The 25,271-nt window shown below is 44.5% G+C and overlaps 1 protein-coding gene across 2 annotated transcripts in view; it reads left to right on the top strand.

The window, feature by feature from the left end:
- Positions 1-25,271, top strand: part of DDC (dopa decarboxylase) — a 203,312-nt gene that overhangs the window by 44,530 nt on the left and 133,511 nt on the right. For both annotated transcript variants that reach the window (XM_068234545.1, XM_068234546.1), the window contains exons 5-6: positions 9,134-9,268; positions 25,049-25,192. In XM_068234545.1, coding sequence (XP_068090646.1) covers positions 9,134-9,268; positions 25,049-25,192 — 279 coding nt within the window. The remainder of the gene's footprint in view (positions 1-9,133; positions 9,269-25,048; positions 25,193-25,271) is intronic.

Raw genomic sequence — 25,271 nt, 5'->3', positions numbered from 1 at the left:
TGGAAGGCCTCACTTACCAGGAAACGTTAGATAAACTGGGCTTATTTAGTCTGGAGAATAGATGCCTTAGAGGAGATCTAATTAATGCATGAATACAGTAGCAATAAAAGTATGTGAACCCTTTGGAATTATATGGATTTCTGCACAAATTGGTTATAAAATGTGGTTTGATCTTCATCAAGTCACAACAATAGACAATCACAGTCTGCTTAAACTAATACTACACAAACAACTAAATGTTTCCATGTTTTTATTGAACACACCATGTAAACATTCACAGTGCAGGTGGACAACGTTGGTGAACCCTTGGATTTAATAACTGGTTGAACCTCCTTTGGCAACAATAACTTCATCCAAATGTTCTTGTAGTTCCAGATCAGATGTGCACAAATGAGTAATTCTTGACCACTGCTCTTTACAGAATTATTTCAGTCCAGCAATATTCTAGGGATGGCTGGTGTTATTCGCTTTCTTGAGGTCATGCCACAACATCTCAATTGGGCTGAGGTCAGGACTCTGACTGGGCCACTCCAGAAGGCGTATTTCCTTCTGTTTAAGCCATTATGTTGTTGATTTACTTCTATGCTTTGGTTCATTGTCCTGTTGCAACATCTTCTGCTGAGCTTCAGCTGGTGGACAGATGGCCTTAAGTTCTCCTGCAAAATGTCTTGATAAACTAGATAACCTTTGGAATTCATTTTTACATCGATGATAGCAATCTGTCTAGGCCCTGATGCAGCAAAGCAGCCTCAAACCATGATGCCACCATACTTCATAATTGGGATGAGGTTTTGATGTCGGTGTGCTGTTCCTTGTTCCTCTTTTTCTCCACACATAGTGTTGTGTGTTTCTTCCAAACAACTCAACTTTGGTTTAATCTGTCAACAGAATATTTTGCCAGTACAGCTGTGGAACATCCAGGTACTCTTTTGCAAACTTTAAATGTACAGCAATGATTTTTTTGGACAGCAGTGGCTTCCTCTGTGGTATCCTCCCATGAACTCTATTCGTGTTTAGTGTTTTACCTATTAAATGTTCGCTAACAGGGATGTTAACATATGCCAGAGACTTTTGTAAGTCTTTAGCTGACACTCTAGGATTTTTCTTCATCTCATTGAGCATTCAGCACTGTGCTCTTGCAGTCTTCTTTACAGGACGACCACTCCTAGGGAGAGTAGCAGCATTGCTGAACTTTCTCATTTATAGACAATTTGCCCTACCATGGACTGATGAACAACAAGGCTTTTGGAGATACTTTTATAACCCTTTCCAGATTTATGCAAGTCAACTATTCTTAATCGTAGGTCTTCTGAGAGCTCTTTCGAGTGAGGCATCATTCACATCAGGCAATGCTTCTTGGGAAAAGCAAATAAAAAAATAACTGGTGTGTATTTTTTATAGGACAGGGCAGCTATAGCCAACACCTCCAATCTCATCTCATTGATTGAACTCCAGCTGGTTAAGACCTTACTCCAATTAGCTCTTGGAGATGTCATTAGTCTAGTTGTTCACAGACCTTTTCCATCTGCACTGTGAATGTTTACATGGTGTGTTCAATTAAAACATGGAAACATTTAATTATTTGTGTGGTATTACTTTAAGCAGACTGTGATTGTCTATTGTTGTGACTTAGATGAAAGCCAGATCACATTTTATGACCAATTTGTGCAGAAATCCATATAATTCCAAATGGTTAACATACTTTGTATTGCTGCTGTATAACAGAGGGCAATATAAAAGCTTGGTGGACAAGCTTTTTGTCACTAGGCTTTTACAAAGGACTAGGGGACATGATCTGCGCATGGAGGAAAAAAGTTTTAGCTATTTATTTAGGAAAGGGTTCTTTACAGTAAGAGTGATTAAACTGTGGAATTTATTGCCACAGGAAGTAGTTATCGTCAACTGCCCCTGATGAGTCCTTGATGAAACGCGTTGGGTGTTGCCTGGGCAGGAAGTGATTGGTGGATAAACGAGACGTCCTCTGTCACAGGACGGATGTGAGTTCCTGGTCCTCTGTGCTTTAGCGGCAGAGAACTTGTTAATATAGCACTTTTATTTTGACCAACAGCCCCGTGAACTGCCTTCTCCGCTGTGTGATATGCCCAGAGGTTGGCGGAAGACGAGAGGAGACAGTTAGCTACCAGTAGCTTCGCCTGACAATACCCTGCAGAAGAACTAGACTCGAGCTGCCAGGAAATCTAAGTTGGCGGCCGATGATCATGAGGCCTCACAGCATGGTCTCTCCACACCGGACCAGAAAATCCCACTGATCTTTACTCAGATGCAGGATGCCGATGGTCCACCGCCTTAACAGTGTTCCTGGAGTCCCTGGTGGTTGATATAAAAAAAGTTTAACGTACAGAACTGAAGGAGGCTGTTAAAGACATCTTGCAACAGCTGCATGATCTCGGGTGCCGAGTGGGTGACTTAGAGCATCAAACTGACTCTATTACCGATGCACTGGAAGCTGATAAAGCCCTTATCGATGAACAAGCCACTAAAATAGAGACCTTAGAATACAAGCTTGAAGACATGGAGAATTGGAGTCGATGAGCTAACATACGTATCCGAGGGATTCCAGAATCGGTCTCTGAGCTCAAGGCCACTGCCCTCAACCTCTTCAGTGCCCTCCTGCCCCATAATGACCCAACAAACCTCCGGATTGTTCAGATACATCGAGCGCTCGTTAGACCGCAAAACTCTGATCTTCCTAGGGACGTTGTCCTTAAAGAGACACTGAAGCGAGACTAAATCTCGCTTCAGGTCTTATATATAGCAGGGGCACGTGTGCCCCTGCTAAAACGCCGCTATCCCGCAGCTTAACGGGGGTCCCTTCACCCCCAACCCACCCCCCGCAAAAGTTGGTCGTAAAATGGTCGCTGGGAATCTTCTTCCTGGAGGCCGGGCTAACGGCTGCAGCCCTGCCTCCCAGCGCGTCTATCAGACGCGCATCGCCGCCTCTCCCCCGCCCCTCTCAGTGAAGGAAGACTGAGAGGGGCGGGGGAGAGGCGGAGATACGCGTCTGACAGACGCGCATGGGGCAGGGCTGCGGCGGTTAGCCCTGCCCCAACCAGGAAGCGCTCCCCCGCTGCACGGAGGGGGTTTAGGGGGACAGGGACCCCCGTTAAGCCGCGCTATATAGATCTATTCTCGCTTCAGACTCTCTTTAAGCTGCAATACGAGGATGTACGTGACATGTTGCTGGAGGCAGCTAGGAACCTGACTGCCCTCCCTGGTTTCCGGCGGCATGGGGCTCGCAGACACAAGTGCGACTGGGCCCGAGCTCTTGAGGGGGCCCCGTGCGTTCCCCAGCCACACACTTTCTTTTCTCTCCCAAATCCCCAATGTGTCACGCAGAGGCCCAGGCAAAGCACAGTCCTGCATACTTTGTGTTTGGGCCTCTGTATTTACATCTGACAGTGCAGCGGCTGTGGCTTGCTGTATACAGGTAGTCCCCTCCGGTGCTCTCTTCTTCCAGCTTGAATCGGCGTATCGGAGTTGCTCAGCAGACGCAAACAATTCAAGCTGGAAGAAGAGAGCACCGGCAGAGACTACCTGTATACAGTAAGCCACAGCTGCTGCACTGTCAGATGTAAATACCGAGGCCCAGACACATAAAGCAGGCAGGACTGTGCTGTGTCACAACCACAGATGTCAATGTCGGGGCCCGTACACATAATCATACAGGCTAGGCTGCTTGCTGTCGTATGTTTTCTTTTGTTTTTAAGTCTGCTGAGTGTTATTTTCTGTACTTTGCTCGTCAGTCTGTGCTCTTTACAAGCTGCATATGCGACCAGCATAGCATTTCTCTGTACATTGCTGCCGAAGGTAATGATGCCCTCTTCAGTATGCCATGAAACTATCAGCACAAACCAAAATTTCCTGCAAGTTTATAAAGCGTGCTTTAGATCAAGTCTGTCAATGATCACTTTCAGTCTGAAGTACGGTGACCATACGTCCCGCTTTACCCGGGACGCGTCCCGCCTTCGGGGGGCGCTGTCCCAGGCTGCATGAGGTCCCGGGAAACGTCCCGCTTTTAGCAGCGGGATGTCCCGGCCTCGGGACTCTGGCCACCGTACAATGAACTAGCCGCAGCGTCTACTAGACGCTGCGCTAGTTCATTCCCCGCAGCCCCGCTCCAGCCTGCAATGTTCTCCTCCAGCAGGCACAGGCAGAGCAGGGCTACGGGAAGATGGCGTCCGGAGGCGGAGACCTGTATTGGAGACTATTTGTCTCCAGTACAGGGCTCCGCCTCCGGACGCCATCTTGCCGTAGCCCTGCTCTTCCTGTGAGAGGCTGAGCGGGAGATTGAACATCGTCCAGGCCAGGGGGAGCTGCACCTGAGGCACCAGAGGCCGGCTGCGTGAGGGGACGTCTTCTGCCAGGTGAGTAAATGCCTTTTCTTGCAGGTGAAGTGTTTGGCCGCATTGCGTGTATTTTGAACTGACATGTTTGCCCGCAGTGCGTTTATCTTGTACTGACATGTTTGGCCGCATTGCGTGTATTTTGTACTGACATGTTTGCCCGCAGTGCGTTTATCTTGTACTGACATGTTTGGCCGCATTGCGTGTATTTTGTACTGACATGTTTGCCCGCAGTGCGTTTATCTTGTACTGACATGTTTGCCCGCAGTGCGTTTATCTTGTACTGACATGTTTGGCCGCATTGCGTGTATTTTGTACTGACATGTTTGCCCGCAGTGCGTTTATCTTGTACTGACATGTTTGCCCGCAGTGCGTTTATCTTGTACTGACATGTTTGCCCGCAGTGCGTTTATCTTGTACTGACATGTTTGGCCGCATTGCGTGTATTTTGTACTGACATGTTTGCCCGCAGTGCGTTTATCTTGTACTGACATGTTTGGCCGCATTGCGTGTATTTTGTACTGACATGTTTGCCCGCAGTGCGTTTATCTTGTACTGACATGTTTGGCCGCATTGCGTGTATTTTGTACTGACATGTTTGCCCGCAGTGCGTTTATCTTGTACTGACATGTTTGCCCGCAGTGCGTTTGTCTTGTACTGACATGTTTGGCCGCATCGCGTGTATTTTGTACTGACATGTTTGCCCGCAGTGCGTTTATCTTGTACTGACATGTTTGCCCGCAGTGCGTTTATCTTGTACTGACATGTTTGCCCGCAGTGCGTTTATCTTGTACTTACATGTTTGCCCGCAGTGCGTTTATTTTGAACTGACATGTTTGCCCGCAGTGCGTTTATTTTGTACTGACATGTTTGCCCGCAGTGCGTTTATTTTGTACTGACATGTTTGCCCGCAGTGTGTTTATTTTGTACTGACATGTTTGCCCGCAGTGCGTTCATTTTGTACTGTGCGTTCATTTTGTACTGACATGTTTGCCCCCATTGCGTTTATTTTATGCTGACATGTTGCCCGCAATGCGATTATTTTGTGCTGAAATGTTGCCCATTGCGTTTATTTTGTGGTGTCTGGGGTAACTGTTGCTGCATTTATTATTTAATGGTCATAGTTGGCTGTGTTTGCTGCTTTGGGGTTATGGTATACTATTAAATAGCATCACACAGTTTCTGCACACCTATGATGTGAATCCACGTTTGACCACATCACGGCGTAAACACTGCTTTCTTATGCCTCGCTGTTGCATCATTCTGTTAGCTCCGCCCATAGAATGTCATGACCACGCCCATTTTTCGCGCGCGCTGCAGACACCAAATTTTGCGCGCGCCGCACCCCCTATTTTTCGGTGCGGCGCGCTCCCCCCCCCCCAATTCACCCCGTCCCAGGTTGAGCCTACAAAAATCTGGTCACTCTATCTGAAGTCAAAGCAAGAAGTTTTGAATCAGGATGATACCATTTATTGGCTAACTTAGAGTTTTGAATCAGGATGATACCATTTATTAGTCTGAAGTCAGGTGGGTGCGTATTCATGTATATTTCTTCTCAGAACTTTAGCCATTTTATGACATTGCATATGGTGCATAAACTGGCCTATTCCAGGTCACTGACTATTGTCTAGTCTCTGTGCACTCTCATGCCAGTTGACTGATTATGCTGCCCACACTGCCCCATGCTGAGTCACGCCCTCTTAATTCTTTTATTACATAGATATAGTAAGTTATGTCACTGACTGTCCCCAGAGCAACTTACAATGTAATCCTACCATAGTCATAGTCTAATGTCCTTCCATTTTATTATTATGTATTTATATAGCACTGGCATCTTCTACAGCACTTTATAGGGTACATAGGCATGTCACTGACTGTCCTCAGAGGAGCTCACAATCTAATCCTACCATAGTCATAGTTTAATGTCCTACCATATTATTATTATTATGTATTTATATAGCACTGACACCTTCTGCAGCACTGTACAGAGTACACAGTCATGTCACTGGCTGTGAATTAATAGGAATTATGACCCTATATGTCTTTGAGGATTGTGTTCGCTTGTTGGGGGCGAGTTTGGCAAACTAGGTTGCAAGAAAATAGGCCTGAACTGGGGGGGTGGGGAAGCAGGTCCAAATTCTCCATCGGGGCCCAGAAGACTAGTTACGCCACTGCTGGTGTCCCAGTCATGGTAAAGCTGTTTGTGGATCTGGCACCAACTACCATCCAGCGGCGCAGGGTGATGCACCCCATCACTCTCTTGCTTACTAAGGCCTCAGTCTGCTATCGATGGGGGTTTCCATTTTCTCTCAACTTTCAGCATGATGGCCGCTCTTACACCCCATGGTCCATCAAGGAAGGAGGACGTCACCTGAAGCAGGCTGGAATCCCTGTCGAACCCCTGACACCTGCTCTTCTGCCACAGAGGCTACTACACATCTCATCTCTGCCCACATAAAGCTATGGCCCTTAACCTTCCAGTCTCAGAACTGGAGGTGACTGCAGTGATCAATGCCTCAAAAATGGAAAGGCCCCTGGCCCAGATGGCCTTTCTGCCATATATTATAAATTTTTTTAGAAAGGTCCTTTCTTATCCGTTTTTATAACACTATTTTGGATGGGAAGACCCCTCTCCCTGAATTTCTACAATCTGTCATAGCTGTAATACCAAAATCTAAGTGAGACCATTTGGAGGTGAAGAACTATCATCCTATCTCGCTATTAAACCTGGACTACAAGATCTTCATTTCTATCTTGGTGTCCAGACTTAACAAAGTACTTGGTCCCCTTATAGGGGCCAGGTCAGATTTATCCCGAATCGTCAAGCTCCTGACAATGTAAGAAAGTTCAAAGATTTGCTCCATGTCGCCAACTCTAGACGCCAGCCCATTGCTTTGGTTTCTCTTGACATGGAAAAGCTTTCAACACTATCGGCTGGCCCTACATGTTGGCGGCATTGAGGAAAGCGGGCATAGGAGGGGGTTTACTACAAGACATTAAATGTCTATATTCCTTGCCTACAGCTACTCTTAAACTTCCATCCCTGCTCATTGACCACATAACAATACAAAGATGTACACTTCAGGGCTTCCCCCTCTCCCCGGCCTTGTTTGCCTTAGTTATTGTAGTCTCATTGATAAAACAGAAGTTCTCTTCTCAAATCTATCAAAGACCCACAGTCAACATTTGGCTGTTTCTTTGGGTATCACTCTACAGCCTAAATACATAACCTATCAGGGTATTAACATGCTGATCTGTCTGGGCTTTTCCAAATCCGTCCTATAATTAACAAACTAAAACATGACCTTTTGTCTTGGAATTACCCTTCGATTTTGTGGACTGGCAGGATTCATGCAGTTCGCATGACCCTATTACCACGTATATTGTAACTTTTCCGTTCCTTGCCGATCTCTGTGACACAGGTGTCACTTTCTGACCTGCAACGCCATATCTCTAGATTTATAGTAGAGCTTATGCAGAAGCTCACATACTACAAGTCAACATAATTTAGTCCACTAAAATATAAGCATGAACAGAGGCGCCAGCAGGATAAAAGGTACTAAAAAGTTTAAAATTCCTCAGGAGGTGGTGGTGGACTTACCTCCTTGAAGTAGACAAGATACTGCCAGCTTTTTAACAACAACAGGTTTATTTATATACTCAAGACAACCTATTTGTTATTGCCTGAGGAAGCAGCAATATACCTGTGAAACGCGTTGCATGGTTGTAAGGAGTATAAAAAATAATCCTGTTGTTAAAAAGCTGACAGTATCTTGTCTACTTCAAGGAGGCGAGTCCACCACCACCTCCTGAGGAATTTTAAACTTTTTAGCACCTTTTATCCTGCTGGCACCTCTGTTCACTCTTATATTACCAATATCCACCCCTGGTGGAGGGGTCGATCCCCATCTCTTCTTTCATGATCTACAGAGAGCGGACAGGTCTAATCTCCTCACCTGCCTGTACAGTGGTTACCTAGGAAGTAACCCACTTTTGTGAGTATATACAGTATATACTTTTCAATTCCAACCTATTGTTTTGCTTACTACACTATATTGGGCTCTCGGTGTCCCCACTTTTGTTTATAGTACACTAAAAGGCCATCAAGTACAATTATATATGTTCCTTTGAATCACTTCTCAATCAAATTCAACTTCCAATCCACAAAGTGACAGTATAAAATGCTCACCAACGTTACTGGCTGATTGAATTACAGATCAGCAAACAGGTTTTGGTAACAGATTCCACTGTGATCTGGTCAAACTCAGAAATAGAAAATGGGAGAAAACATAGCGTAATCCAGCCAGGGATTACAACCCTATTATTCGCACCACTTTGTGATCACCGTGCTATATAACCAGTGCCTCCAACAGCATGCAATAGTTAAGATGCAGGCTCACTAGATAACATTGCTGACCAATCACAGACCAGTCTTCAGCGCTTTGCATAAACATGATTAGTACGTACAAATCTTTCGACTTTTACTGTCAGACATCACTGGAGGTACATTCTTTAAAGTCTTGTCCCATGGAAGTTTAAAGACTGTACATGTGTATGCAAAGTGCTGAAGGCTGGTCTGTGATTGGTCAGCAATGTTATCCGGTGAGCCTGCATCTTAACCACTGCATGCTGGTGAAGGCACTGGTTATATTTAGCAGCATGGTGATCATGAGGTGGTGTGAATAATACACACGTTTGTCTATGGTAGAATATGCATAACAAAGAAACAAAAAAAGTGATATATATATATATGTACCTTTCATACTTAGGGTACTGCAAGTGAAGCAACACTCATGGCTCTGCTTGCTGCAAGGACCAAAGTTGTGAGACGACATCAGAAAGAAAACCCAAATTTAAGTGAAGCCGAGATCATTAGTCGGATGGTGGCCTATTCTTCAGACCAGGTTAGTTTTATCTTTGGCATGAAATGACTCTTCTGTTTGCGCGATATAAACATCATACTTGATGTTATGTTATTGTTCTGATATTGCCAAGATCACTGTGATAAATGGTAGTGGTGTCCACAGCAAAAGTAAAAAAGTTATTTGTGTGACTCACATTACAAATGTGACAGCTAGAATGTGGCATCAAATGAGTGCAATTGGTATCATAAATTTACAACCAGGAGTAATACAGATAAGGCACAGTTATAGCGCATACCCAGTAGAGGGTGCATAGCAGAAAATGTTAGACAATATACAATATCATGACACATATAAGTGCTTATCAGGGGTATAACTTCCACCTCACCCCGATAACAAGTGTTACCTGCCCCCCCCCCCTCAAAGAAGTGTAACTCCCCCTCTTCTTCTTATTGCAAGTTTGGCCAGTATGGCACTCTTCCCCGCTTCCCTATATGAATGCCATACAGATAATGCCATACAGTGAGGAGAGTACTGGAAGAGGAAAAGGAGAATGAGGAAGCCCCCATGAACCATTGCAGTTATGAGGGTTGCATCTGCTATTGTAATGCTACTGGAACTTAGTCTAAGGGTTTCAAACTCAAATACAAAGTGGACTGAAACAACACTGTGACAAAGTGGCGGGCCAACCTCAATATCTAGTGGGCATCTCCCTCCCTTATAAACATTCCCTTTGTCTAATAGCCCCTCTCCCTCTCCTATACTGTTCCCTGGAGTGGTCCTCCTTCCCACACCTATACAGCTCCTCCCTTCCGTATACAGTTCATTGGTGTCTAGTGACCCTCTCCATCCCTACAGTTCTCTGATGTCTACTGCCCCTTCCCTCCCCATACATTCCCCTGGTGTCTAATGGTCCTCCTGCTTTCCCCTATACAGGTCCTTGGTGTATAGCAGTTCTCACTCCCCTATACATTTCCCTGGTGTCTAGTAACCCCCCTCCCTCCCCTATACAGTTCATTGGTGTCTAGTGACCCCCCTTGATCCCCTATACAGTTCCCTGATGTCTACTGCCCCTTCCCTCTCTTATACATTTCACTGGTGTCTCATGCTTTCTCCCTCCCTTATACAGTCCCCTGGTGTCTAGTGGTCCTCCCGCTTTTCCCTATAAAGTTCCTTGGTGTAAAGCGTTCCTCCCTGCCCTATACAGTTCCATGGTGTCTAGTAACCCCTCTCCCTCCCCTATACAGTTCTAGTGCTTTCCCCTTCCCTCCTACATATGGCTTTTCTGCTGATCTAGTGCTTCATACCAGTATAGCTTCCCTGGTGGTCTAGGCCAAATATAATGCACAGTGGGGAAACCAATTGGGGACCAAAGTTGATGGCTCTATGGGTCAGATTTGGCCCATGGGCCAAGAGTTTGACATCTATGATCCAGAGGATTAAGGTAAGAAAAACAAGGGGAATGGAGTTGATATGTGTTGGTTTCCAAGTGGGAAAGGAGAATGAGATGTGTTATAGGGCAAATTATATACTTGCCTGAATGGATGAGTTTAAAAGTTGTGCTTCAAGCAGGAAGGGGCTGAAAAGTGCTGAATGGATTATGGAAGGAAGTACCAGAGGAGAGGAGGTGTAATGTCTGATTGCGCTGCCCGGAAGCTCCCTTCCACACTGAGTAGCATGCATGCTCAGTGTGAAGTTAATGATGCTGCTGGAGGTAAAATACTAAATATCTCCACTCCCACACCTCTTACACTTCCCAAATTTTCAGGGTAGGGAGGGAACCCCCAGAACGACCTCTATGCCGAATTGCAGCCCCCGAGACCCGCTGGTTCAGGAGATAGATTAGAGAAATCTATCTCGGGAACCAGCGGGTCTCGGGGGCTGCAATTTAGCATAGAGGTCGTTCGGGGGGTCCCCTCCCTACCCTGAAAATGTGGGGAGTGTAAGAGGTGTGGGAGATATTTAGTATATTTAGGTGTGGGAGATATTTAGATATTTAGTATTTTACCTCCAGCAGCATCATTCTATAGGAAATGTGGCCGCACAGTCTCCTACTGCGCATGCGGGGCAGCGCAAATCAGCAGGCAGCATAATCAGACACAACAGAGGAACTGAACTCCTGAATGTGAGGTGGGAGGAGATGACTAAAGTGGGTGAGAGGAAGAGATCATTTTGGGTAATTTGGGAATAGATTATGTTTTGGGTGATATCTGGGCATTACTTCAGCAATGTAAAAAGGAGCTACAATAAAGACAAATTATGACCAAGGATTGAACTTCATTCCAATCAGTAGCTGATACCCCCTTTCCCATGAGAAATATTTTCCTTTTCTCAAACGGATCATCTGGGAGCTCTGTATGGCTGTTATTGTGTTGAACCCCCTTCCACAGTGTGAAATCATGACCATGGTGCTGACATCACACTGTGGGAGCCTTGTTGCATTGTGGGAAATAGCAGCTGTTTCCAACTGCCAAAAAAGCAAGCAGCAGCTACTTCCACTGATATCACCTGCCAGCAGTAAAAATGTCAGAATATAAATCAGGGAGAGCAAAGATGTTACAATGGGCAAACACTGAATAAATTATTTATACATAATTATTGCAACAATTAAGCACTTTCATGTTCATTGCGTTATTTTCACTGGAGTTCCTTTTTAAGGTGGCCACTAATGATACAATTCTGCAAACGATCATTTACGAACAATTATTCATATGAGCAATCAGAAATGACCACTAACAGATGAAAATCTCCCAACCAATCCAATCAAATGAATTAAATCAATCCAATTTTTGGATCAATCCCAGCAATCTGATTGAACTGGTTAGGAGATTTTTGTTCTTTGGTGGTCCCAAATGTTCATTTCCAATCGTTCATGCGAATAATCATTTGTAAATGGTCGTTCGGCAAATTGTAACATTAGTGGCCACCTTTACAGAGGGCAGCACAGATTAGTATTAGAAGCTTGAACTGGATTCTTTGTGATCGGCAGTCAAAAGTGCTAATGACATAGGGAAGCAGCATGGAGCAAATGACATGGGGAAGCAACATTTAAGAAGTAAGAAGAAATGTGAATGAATCACACAGCCAAAAGGTTGGATTATAATCGTGCTGTAATGATCGGTGTAACACAGAGAGAGGATCTGATTACCGGTGATCTGCAGTATCACAGGGAATACAGATATATACCAGATTATAGATGTTCTGCAGTATCACCGATAATGAGATATATAAACTAACCTCTGGTCACCTGAGGAGTAAGAGTGTTTGGTGCAAACAGTAATATACAGAGGACTGGACCTCAGAACAGTAAGGAGTCCAGCACAATTCCTTCTAGACTCTCTCGGGAGGAGTCAGGCTGAGAGAAGGAACGAGAGTGACACTCAAGGGGGAATGTCACTACCAGGACTGGGAACCGCCTCTAACAGTAAGGTCGGTTCTCGAGGTCGGACAAGCCAGGTCGTAACCACACGGACAGATAGAATGCAGATTCAGAAGGCAGAGGCGGAGTCTAAGGTACAGGCAGGGTTCGGCAACAGGGTATCAGAGATATCGAGGTACAAAATCAGAAGGCAGATGCAGAGTCTAAGAACGAGCCGGGGTTCGGCAACAGAATATCAGAATAACGAGGTACAGGATCAGAGTTCAGGAGAATAGTCAGGCAGGCAGAAAGTCATAACAGATAATCACAATCAAACTAGTACTTTAAACTATCAACAGAATCTAACTAAGTGTAGGATTACAGCTCCAGCTGGTCCTGGCACACATTAGGATCTGACTCAGGTCTGAGTGCTACCACTATGTGATCGCAACGCCAGACAATCAGCAACTGAACAGCCAGCAGTATATATACACAGCTACTCTCCAGCACCTCCCCTAGTGCTGGACCAATGAGAGGACTCTGAATTGTCAGCTTACCAGCCTGGTCAGCTGACCTACTTCTGGCTACCATATAAGTTCTGCCTCTCTGCGCGCACGCGCGTCATTCTAAACCTAGAGGGACTATGGGTCCCAGCCACACCAACACTGTCATGCCCTGCACCTGCTGCCCCATGCGCGGGGTTGGTCGCCCCGCCAGCGGCCCTGGCGACGGCCTCCCCGCGCTGGAACAAAGTATCGGCAGCAGGGTCATGCGCGCTAACCGCCGCGTCAGACGTGGCGGTTTCTCCGCGTTCCGCGATGCCCTTCCCGGAGACAGCCGCCTCTCGCTGTCTTTCCGCGTTTCCTCACAGTACCCCCCCCCCCCTCGAGGAGTGGCCTCCGGACAACTCCTTCCAGGCTTTTCTGGATGTAAAATGTGGAACTCCCTCTTTAACTTATCGGCATGCATGCGGCCCTCAGGTACCCACATTCTTTCTTCAATACCATACCCCTTCCAGTGCACCAGATACTGTACTGAGTTCTGCACTATACGTGAGTCCAAAATTTTCTCCACTTCGTACTCAGGTTGACTGTCCACCATCACAGGAGGAGGAGGAGTGGGACCCACATGGACAGCTGGCTTGAGCAGGGACACGTGAAAGGACCTTACCCCACGCATGCTGGCGGGAAGATCAACGGTGTAAGTAACATTGTTGATCTTTTTAGCTACCGGGAACGGACCCACAAACCTGGGACCAAGCTTATCTGAGGGTTGTCTCAGGGTCAAGTGACGTGTGGATACCCACACCAAGTCTCCTGGCTGGAACCTCCACTCCAACGAGCGTCTCTTGTCAGCTTCACCCTTTTGACTCTGAAACGCTTTCTCCAAATTATTTTTCACTATCCACCAAGTGTCTTTGAATGACCTTTGCCAGAGCTCCAGAGCTGGAAACGGAGTGGAGACTACTGGCAAAGGGGAGAACTTGGGCGATCTCCCTGTCACTATCTGGAACGGGGAAAAACCGGAAGACGAACTCTTCAAATTATTCTGAGCGAATTCTGGGAAAGGCAAAAATTTTGCCCAATCATTCTGTGCCTCCACAACATAACATCTTAAGAACTGCTCCAAAGACTGATTGATCCGTTCAGTCTGCCCATTGGTCTGCGGGTGGTAGCCTGACGAAAAAGACAGCTTCATGCCCATTTGGTGGCAAAATGCCCTCCAGAATCTAGAGACGAATTGGACTCCCCTATCCGATACAATGTTTTCCGGAATGCCATGCAGCCGGAAAATGTGGACGATGAATAGGTCGGCCAATTCCTGGGCCGAGGGGAGTCCTTTCAAGGGCACGAAATGGGCCATCTTACTGAAGCGGTCGACTACCACCCAAATGACCGACATGCCTTCAGACCTGGGGAGCTCACCCACAAAATCCATGGACAGGTGAGTACATGGTTCACACGGGGCGGGCAAAGGCTGTAAGGTACCGACAGGTGCCAGCCGGGAGGGTTTACTTTTCGCACATATTGCACACTCCCTAACAAACTCCTTGCAATCTGCTGATAGGGAAGGCCACCAGGCGCACCTCGCCACAAGATCTTGGGTTCTGGCTGCTCCGGCATGTCCAGCATTCTTGTGTGCATGGAACATCTCTAGGATCTGAAGACGGAAGGGCAGGGGAATGTATATAACCTCTTCAGGCTTCCCTTCCGGGATGTCCTGCTGAAAGGGACTCAAAGTCTCCTTCCAGTCTTCCCAAGTATCAGTTGCAGCCAGGACCAATTTCTGTGAAACAATACACTCGGGGACAGAGGGCTGTGCTGTCTCTGGCTCGAAGTACCGGGACAGAGCATCTGCCTTAACATTCTTGCTCCCTGGAGTATACGTAATAATGAATCTGAACCGAGAGAAAAATAAAGACCAACGAGCCTGACGGGGACTCAACCTTTTAGCCCCCTCGATGTATTCCAGGTTCTTGTGATCAGTGTAAACCGTGATCATATGTTCTGCTCCTTCTAACCAATGTCGCCATTCTTCAAAAGCCAACTTAATGGCCAGGAGCTCCCTGTTGCCTACATCGTAGTTTCTCTCTGCTGGGGAGAACCTACGAGAGAAGTAGGCACATGGGTGCATTTGACCCTGCAGACCTGACCGCTGAGACAGCACAGCCCCCACTCCGACCTCTGAAGCGTCTACCTCTACAATGAAAGGGAACGAAGTGTCCACATGTCTGAGGATGGGTGCAGAGCAAAAGAGATCCTTCAGGGTGGAGAATGCCTGACAGGCTTCAGGTGACCAATGAGTGGTGTCTGCCCCTTTTTTGGTGAGATTGGTGAGTGGTGCAATGACTGTGGAATACCCTTTAATGAACCTTCTGTAGTAATTTGCGAAGCCTAGAAATCGCTGAAGCGCCTTCAACCCAACCGGCTGAGGCCATTCCAGAACCGCGGAAACCTTGGCAGGGTCCATGGACAGGCCTGAGGTGGAGATAATGTATCCCAGAAAAGCGACAGTGGTTACCTCGAAGATACATTTCTCCAGCTTGGCGTAAAGTGAGTTCCGCCTCAGTTTATCTAATACAAATTTTACATGGGTCCTATGCTCAGCGAGGTTGTTGGAGAAAATAAGTATATCATCTAGGTATACTAGAACGAATCTCCCCAACACCTCCCTAAAGACCTCATTAATGAGTTCGTGAAAAACGGCTGGGGCATTACATAACCCGAAGGGCATCACCAGGTACTCGTAATGCCCGTCGGGTGTATTAAAGGCCGTTTTCCACTCATCGCCCTTTTTTATTCGTATTAGGTTATACGCACCCCGCAAGTCTAATTTCGAAAAGACCTTAGCGTTGGTGACCTGAGTGAATAAGTCGTCTATCAGGGGCAGAGGAGATAGCGCTTCTTCACCGTAATTTTATTCAGGCCCCGGTAATCAATGCAAGGCTGCAATCCTCCGTCTTTCTTCTTAACAAAAAAGAAACCTGCCCCAGCAGGCGACCGAGACGGGCGAATGAAACCTTTGGCCAAATTCTCGCGGATGTACTCCTGCATGGCCAATTTTTCGGGCCCAGATAAATTGTACAGATGACCCCGGGGGGGCATACAACCTGAACGGAGATCAATGGGACAGTTGAAAGGGCGATGTGGGGGCAGCTTATCAGCGTCTTTGGGACAGAACACGTCAGAATATTCAGAGTACTGTTCTGGTACACCCTCCACCCGAACCCTGGTTTGACCCAACGTCAGGTTCCCTAAACATTGTTGGAAACAGTGGGGTGACCAGGCTGTTAACTGACCAGTGGCCCAATCTATTTGTGGTGAATGAACCACGGCATGCCTAGGATGATAGTGGAGGTGGACATGTGTAACACAAAAAACTGTAGGTGTTCCTCATGCAGTACCCCTATAGTGACCTTCACCTCTGGAGTCTGTGACAGGGGACGATTCCGTTGCAGGGGAGAATCGTCCACTGCCGTGACTTGAATGGAAGGTTTCATGGGTGTGAGAGGAATACCCAATTTCTGAGCAAATTCATGGTTCATAAAATTAGCCGCTGAACCAGAATCAATAAAATCCTCAGTGGCTACAGACTTATTCTCCCATGTAATGGTACAAGGGAGAAGCAACCTTTTTTCCTTAAGGGGTGAGAATTGTGTGCCTAGGGTGTCACCCCCCACTACTCCTAGGCAAACTCGTTTACCGGCTTGTTGGGGCAATTTCGTACCCTATGCCCCCCTTTAGCACAATACAGACATAGCTGTTCAGTCATTCTCCGTCTTCGCTCCACCTGGGTCAGCTTCGACCGACCGATCTGCATCGGCTCGGGAGGAGGCAAGACCGGAGAAGATGAGACAGAAGAAGATGCAGTAACTAGGGGTGCAGCCGAAGGTGCGTAGGATGTCAACCTAACACGATGACTGCCCCTAGTCTGTCTCTGATGGCGCAGCCTGCGGTCAATTCGGATGGCCGATGAGATGGCCTCATCGACTGTCTTGGGTTCGGGCTGGCTCAACATCAAGTTGGAGACCTCATCCGATAACCCAGACAGAAAGCGGTCTAACAGGGCATAGGTGTCCCACCTGGCCGTAACTGACCACCTTCTAAATTCGGCCGCATAATCTTCGACCGGTCCTTTGCCTTGCCACAAAAGCTTGAGCTTCCGCTCAGAGGTCGCGGCAAGGTCCGGGTCATCTTAAATTACTGCCATGGCCTTGAAGAATTCCTCCACGGAGGTAAGGGCTGTGTCCTCAGCGGGCAAACTGTACGCCCATGTCTGAGAATCGCCTGACAACAGGGTCTTAATAAATGTGACTCTCTGGGTCTCAGTTCCAGAAGACTGAGGCTTTAACTCAAAATAGGACAATACTCTACTCCTAAAATTTCGGAAGTCAGATCGGTGGCCTGAAAACCTTTCAGGTACTGGCAAACGTATGTCAGAGCTAGAAGGGGATCACACATGATCCACTGATGTCTGGAGGGTTTGTACAGACCCTGATAGGGCATCAATAAGGGTTCTGTGGGTACCCAGTACTTGATTAATGTTATCCACCGAAGCGGCAAGTACACCCAGACAATCAGTGTTTGCGTCCATTTTGTATTTGGTCTGGCGTTCTGTAATGATCGGTGTAACACAGAGAGAGGATCTGATTACCGGTGATCTGCAGTATCACAGGGAATACAGATATATACCAGATTATAGATGATCTGCAGTATCACCGATAATCAGATATATAAACTAACCTCTGGTCACCTAAGGAGTAAGAGTGTTTGGTGCAAACAGTAATATACAGAGGACTGGACCTCAGAACAGTAAGGAGTCCAGCACAATTCCTTCTAGACTCTCTCGGGAGGAGTCAGGCTGAGAGAAGGAACGAGAGTGACACTCAAGGGGGAATGTCACTACCAGGACTGGGAACCGCCTCTAACAGTAAGGTCGGTTCTCGAGGTCGGACAAGCCAGGTCGTAACCACACGGACAGATAGAATGCAGATTCAGAAGGCAGAGGCGGAGTCTAAGGTACAGGCAGGGTTCGGCAACAGGGTATCAGAGATATCGAGGTACAAAATCAGAAGGCAGATGCAGAGTCTAAGAACGAGCCGGGGTTCGGCAACAGAGTATCAGAATAACGAGGTACAGGATCAGAGTTCAGGAGAATAGTCAGGCAGGCAGAAAGGCATAACAGATAATCACAATCAAACTAGTACTTTAAACTATCAACAGAATCTAACTAAGTGTAGGATTACAGCTCCAGCTGGTCCCGCCACACTTTAGGATCTGACTCAGGTCTGAGTGCTACCACTATGTGATCGCAACACCAGACAACCAGCAACTGAACAGCCAGCAGTATATATACACAGCTACTCTCCAGCACCTCCCCAAGTGCTGGACCAATGAGAGGACTCTGAATTGTCAGCTGACCAGCCTGGTCAGCTGACCTACTTCTGGCTGCCATATAAGTTCTGCCTCTCTGCGCGCACGCACGTCATTCTAAACCTAGAGGGACTATGGGTCCCAGCCACACCAACACTGTCTTGCCCTGCACCTGCTGCCCCATGTGCGGGGTTGGTCGCCCGCCAGCGGCCCTGGTGTGAGGTCCCTTTAGCCCTCATAAGATGCTAATCTTGATATGGGCATATAGGGTTTTTGGGGACAACCAGCTTCTTAATGTAATCAGAGATACTGAGATGAGTTTTAAGTCAGATCATCTAATAATTAAAATGTATATTTTATTATAAACACATAAAACATATTTAAGAGAATTCACATATAGCTAGAACAGACACAAGCTGATACAGACAGCCATCACAGTAATAAGTGTTACATGCAATAACAATAGTTCATCATACAATTTTTTTGATTGCTCTCCTGTATGGGGTGCTTTCAAATGGAATTTACTCCCTAGTAGTGAGTGACCCCCACTATATAAACTAAAGTGGGGTCACACTGGGATCAGAGTGTCCGTATGTACTTAAATAGCAATAGATACACAGTGGCTGAGATGTACTCGATGTCTTAACGCATTTTGTGTATAAAACAGTTGTATAATTCACTTCATCAGGAGTAGAGTATTATTCTTGGCTTAAAGGCACAAATACACTGTAGGCTGATATCCCATGGATTCAAAAGTGGATCTCAATATTTGTATGTCTCTCATTTATGTTGCAAGCTCCCAACAACTGTTTACATTCCACACGTGCACTAACTGAGTAACTGGCACCAAGCTCTGATACTCCCATACAAGATAGTGCCTGTAGCAATCAGTGTGGAGTAGCTCCTGTGCTCTACCCAGGCATGAAGCTATATTCCCTAACCCAGGATGCTGCCTTTTTAGCACCCACGTTGTTTCATTTTAATTTTTAAATTTTCTTCAAATATTTTTCGAAGAAAATAAAAAATAAACAAAAACTTATGACACTGCCACAGAAATCTTGCTATAGGTATTGCAGAATCCTATTGTAAATAAATTTCAGCACTCTTATTACAAATAACCTTACTATAGGAAGGTAAATACCAATAACTTTCCTTCCTTCTTTCTCTTTCTTTTCTTCCTTCCTGCAACATTCCTGACAGAGGGAGATGCTGATATTAGGAAAGTAACGCCATATGAACTTGCCCTGGAGATATTGTTAGTTATCTGCAGACAAATAAGACAAAGAGCGTATTGGGAATCAGAGTCAGGGTCAAATCTACAGGACTCTATTGCTAAAAAATGTAAAACTGCTAGATCCTGCTCCAAACTATTGCTGAAAAGACTTGCACCTTTGGAATATAAACAATGAGGCAATGCTAAGCATGCAATAAACTATACTGCTTCCTTTGGCTACACACACACGCGCATGTAAGAAACAACACTGGCTAAAATCCTAGTGTTAGCAGGACATAAGGTGCTATACTTTTTTGGTGCACAAAACCACTGGTGATATGCTGTGCTATGGTCATTGAAGTGCAATCTTACTGCAATGTCAATAATTCTATAAGGCACTCAGTCCATACAGGGCCTTTTTCACACTAAGCCCTGTTTTGGAGTTGAAACCTACCATACAATCCACACATATACTGTAGTACCTAGGTTCTCAACGTGTGGTACGCGTACCCCAGGGGGTACTTCTGATGGTTCCAGGGGGTACTCGGGCTTGATATACTTAACCAAGAATAATACATTTAGAGTTTTAGAAAATGATAAATCTTATTTAAACAACACCAAATTAGTGTTTTAGCTAATTAAAAGCAATAGTAAATACTTGGAAATTGTTTAGAACCAATTATAATGTGCTATGATCAAATATATATTTGTCAAGGGGTACTTGTGATAATGTTTACTATGCTAGGGGGTACTTGGTGAGTACGGGGTTTTAAAAGGGGTACATACCAATAAAATGTTGAGAAACACTGTTGTAGTATAGCAGCAAAGACATGCACATTTTGTGCAGCATTTTATCCCTCCCTGCATATAGTTTAAAGAAAGAGTATATAGGGAGTTAAACCCAGTTTTGTTAGTACTTTTTGGCAGAGAAGGCAAAGTACAGAATACTGGGAGCTACATCCTAAGGACATGGAGGAGACAGGAAGAGGAGGTGGGCTGTGGTCACATGACTACCGTTTTCAGGATTAATATAAGGTATATTGAAACTGTCTATAACACAGAGACAGCAGTGAGATGGCTCCCTTTCCAGAGATCAATTTAACCTCTAGGCTTCCACATTATTCCTAGCAATGATCATATAATTCACATTCCTGTTTTGCCAGGTTTAAACATGCTCAGTTAAAAGATATTTCAATTGACACGTGCTGCTTTTAATGATCAATTCTGTTTTGCTGACTGTCTTGCTTTATGACTTGTCTCTGAAATGCCTCACATGAAAATGTATCAAACATTTTCGTACCACAATTACTGCAGGCCACTTATGTCTGTAGACTGTATTTGTCCCTATAATCTATGTGGTTCCAACATATATATTATGTAACACTTCGCAAAATGTATAGAAATATTTATGGTCATCTCTGTCATTAAAGACATCACAGTTATCATCCTTACTACGATCCAGAGCCTAATGTTGAGAAGCGGCCAGTATGTTTTGCTTGTTCTATATTTGCTCTGTTTATGTAAAGCATTAAACCTCGCAATACTCTGAAAACCAAGCTAATACAATAATGTTTCATCTTCCAGGCCAAAATGACATTCATTTATTGTACCCTATCAGTATTAATTATCGCAATACAACAAATGTAGTTATTGTAAATCACATCAAGTGCTTGCAATTAGATTACTGTGCTGTAGCTGCTGTGGCTGAAGGCGCAATACCAGCTTCAGCTGAAATGCAACTGGCCACTTACAAGATTTTTATTGATAAGGCGAAAAACACCTGCTAGGAAAAATTGCACAATTGTGCAGTGTGTCCACTGGAGTTCAGGAGCTGGTTATTGTCAGCGGTGTGTTCCTTGCAAATGGGAAATAGCAAATTCATGGCTGCTGATAAGGAATGTCAGTAACATAGATGTTAATGGCACTTGCGACATCTGCTCCAGAGACCTACAAGAGAAAAGACATCTTACACAGCTTTTTTTGCTGGCTTTGAACAGCTCAGCGAGAGGTAAAGACCTTTGCTTCATGTGCTTCAGGTCTATTGTGCTCCAACACTTATCTCTTTATGACTTTGCTGATAAGAATATATTTTAAATTATACCTGTTAGGTAAGGAAAAGTAACTAACATAAAAATACAAAAAATATAAAGGCACTTCTTAATGGTGCTATAAAACATGTAAGATATTGTGATACCTTTAATGCTCCTCAAAAGTTCTTCAGGGCCAGTTCTCATCAACTATGATCTCACTGCTGCTGTGATTGCTGCCGGCATTCCGCAATTAATGGCAATCGCGAAACATGTTGCCTGCAGCATTTTGCCGTGATTCTCAAGCGATTGCGGTACAGTGCTTAAACAAGCACTGATCGCGATCATCGGGAAACGCAGTAAAATCACCTGTGCAAAATGGTAGCACTAAGTGCTACCGTTTTGCTATTTTCTAGTGTGAATGGGCCCTTACATTGTCCTCCTATTTCTTGTTCAAGCTGAAAATACCTTACATAGTTTAAGCGTTTTTCACTTTATGCAACAAGGTGACCTCTGAACAGCTATGTTTTCCAGTGTCATTAAAGTGGGCAACACATTCCATGCACAGAAATACTACCAGGTCAAGCTTATTTTCAACACTCTACATGTAAAATTGGTACACAACAGATCCTAATAGCAATCAGGATAAGTGTATATAAAAAGTGTTTGGAAACAAAGTGGTTGAGGCAATAAATGTTTCTGATTGTTTTACATTCTCTGCATCTTACCAATATATTTTTTACTTATTTATTATTTATATATTGCTGACATCTTCCGCAGCGCTTTTCAGAATACATATAGTCTTGCCACTAACTGTCCCACAGAGGTGCTCCCAATCTAATCCCTACCACGGTCTATCATGGTCTAAAATTTGGGGGGCAGCCAGTTTACTTTTTTTTAAATGTTTTTAGGATGTGGGATTTCAGTCCTTGACCTTCCCCACCACCAGCTGCTGAACTGTTCAAAGTAAGAACCTGTCCAGGCAACAGAAGGTCTGTTGTCAATTAGTTTAAATGACAAGATAGTGCTTGGCTCTAGTCAGGAAAAAGACACTATTGTGCAGTGTGTGTCTGGATCCCATGGTCAGTTGATCTGATGAGTACAGGAACTTGCAGTTGCCACAAAGTGACTGAACTTCAACAATTTTTGTGAATCACTTTTTGCCACCTTTTACAGGATCATAAATGTGCCCAATGGTGAGAAGATACCAAAATGATACTTCAATGATACATATCAGCCCTTTCCTGCTCTGCTCACGGCACCGGTCTAGTATCAGATCTGTACTACATGTTGTGCTGTTGTCATGCTCAAGCTATCTGTGACTGTCAAATTCACATACAGTAATCTTCATAGGTCAAATCTACAATGTTCTGATACGAAGAAACAATATAAAATAAATTGTAACTTGCCCACTGTACATTGCTTTTACTTTAATTTCCTTTGAACACTCATTTGCTGTTAAATATCCCTATGAAAACAATATGTTAATTTTAGATTGTGTGTGTACTCTGTAACCCGCTGCAGGAGATCACCAAAGTAGGAAAAGATTAATTACACATGTTTAGTACAGATAAAAATATAATTTACTACATGAAATACTAAACTCAGATTCATATGACACAGTATAAAAAATATACAGAAAAATTCATGCAGTGCAGGAAAAAAAAAACATTGCTGTGGTCTTGAATGGGTTTAAAAACAGATTGGAGAGTGTGAGCATTCTGAGCTCAGACCATATAAAATGGAAAAGTTATCAGAGAGATTGTTTGAGACTTACAGTGTTACATTATCATTCCCATGTGTTTAATATAAGAGTGGATAATTGGAGTAATTTTTTAACCTGATATTTTTGCTTTCTGATTATACAAAGTGTTTACTGTAAAGGCCAGTTTCCTATTGAAGTGTATCTTACTGATATTGTTCAAATATGAAATCTTTGATGCAGGGATTAAATCAAATATGCTTTGTGTGTTTTGTAATAAGAAGTGGGTAGTAGGATGAAGCTGGCTGTATTTACACTGCTTCAGGCTGAATCGGCTTGAAAGATTGCTTTGGTTTTGTTTTGTGAAAGGCCAGCTGCCCTATGCCTTTCCCTTCCAGCTGCAGGGTATTGAGGAGGATGCTAGTCTTTCTGTAAAGCCTCTGATAAGATATGGGATATGACAACTGGTTCTAATAGTAGAAGGTCAGGTGAATGTTTGCCTGCTATAGAGGTTCTCACTAGAAAACTAACATTTAAAGTTCATATATCATTACCATTTGTATTACCATGGCCATGATCCAATAAAAAACACAAATCATCCAAAAGATGAATGCCTTTTCTTTTCTTTTGATATCTGTCTTGCGGTGTAAAAAGAATACCGGAATGAATTTCTGTACACAATATTTTCTTTTTTATGCATATAACAGTTACTCTAATCAGACTGGAAATTTTGGTCCACTGACAAGTCATTAACAATGACAAAGGAAATACAACACAGAAGAATACATTGTATCATGTGATCTCTCATATCTGACCACATGATCTACCATCTCATGATGGTAAAATATTGCAGGAATGTGTAAAGGTGGCCACCAACAATCCAATTTCTAGCGAAACATCGTTCGAGCGATCAGAAAAATCGTTCACTACACCATCAACTAACCAATCATTGCTTCCTATCTATCACGACCAACAAGAAAATCCAAATTTTAGTTCAACGAAAATTGAATCGGGCGATTGTTTTTATAATCATTCATTATCGATTGTGCCCATCAACTGAAATTATTTACCACCAATCCGATCAGAATTTCTGATCGCTCGATACTTGGCACATAAAAATATTCACTGAGTATCTGAAGGGAAATGGTGAAAAAATAACCCAAATGCAGGGCCAGTTCTAGACTTTTTGCTGCCTGGGGCACACTTGTGAGGATGCCCCCCTTACCCCGATTTGCAATGATCGCACAGCACCCTACAATTTACTCTGCTTCATTTAATGTTCTCACATGACATGCTGCAGCTCAACACAATAGCATGCTGGCTGGCTGTGAGTCTGTGACAAACAAACTGCTCACCCTCAGCCACTCCATTCCTCCTCAGGAAGGTACACACAGTACAAAAATGCTGCACCTGAAATCTCTGCACCTGATGCAAATGTTTCGCCTTGCTTCATGAGAGAACAGTCCCTGCCCAAATGTCTTTCTTTCATTCATACAGCTATTCAATTTGCTCATATGTATGCAGAATAGACTTTGTGGGATAATTAAAAGAGAAATTAAGTCAGGCTTCCAAATATTGCAGTAAGAACCCAGTGTTCCTTTTGCATAAAATCTGCAGAGATGTAATGCAATGCAACTCTTCATTTTCAGGCTCACTCATCAGTGGAGAGGGCTGGACTAATTGGTGGGGTGAGAATGAAGAAGATCAAGTCAGATGAAAATTTTGTCATGCGTGGAAAGGCTCTGAAAAAGGCTTTAGAAGAGGACAAGGCTGAAGGCCTCATCCCAATGTTTGTAAGTTTTCTTTTACACAGTGTTTAAAGCTTTAATGTCAAACATCTCATAGAAACATGCATTATACTGTTAAAGGCAT

The sequence above is a fragment of the Hyperolius riggenbachi genome, chromosome 5 (assembly GCF_040937935.1).
Source record: "Hyperolius riggenbachi isolate aHypRig1 chromosome 5, aHypRig1.pri, whole genome shotgun sequence".
Taxonomy (NCBI): domain Eukaryota; kingdom Metazoa; phylum Chordata; class Amphibia; order Anura; family Hyperoliidae; genus Hyperolius; species Hyperolius riggenbachi.
The sequence above is the reverse complement of the archived record's forward strand: the minus strand, read 5'-3'. Positions and strand labels throughout refer to the sequence as shown.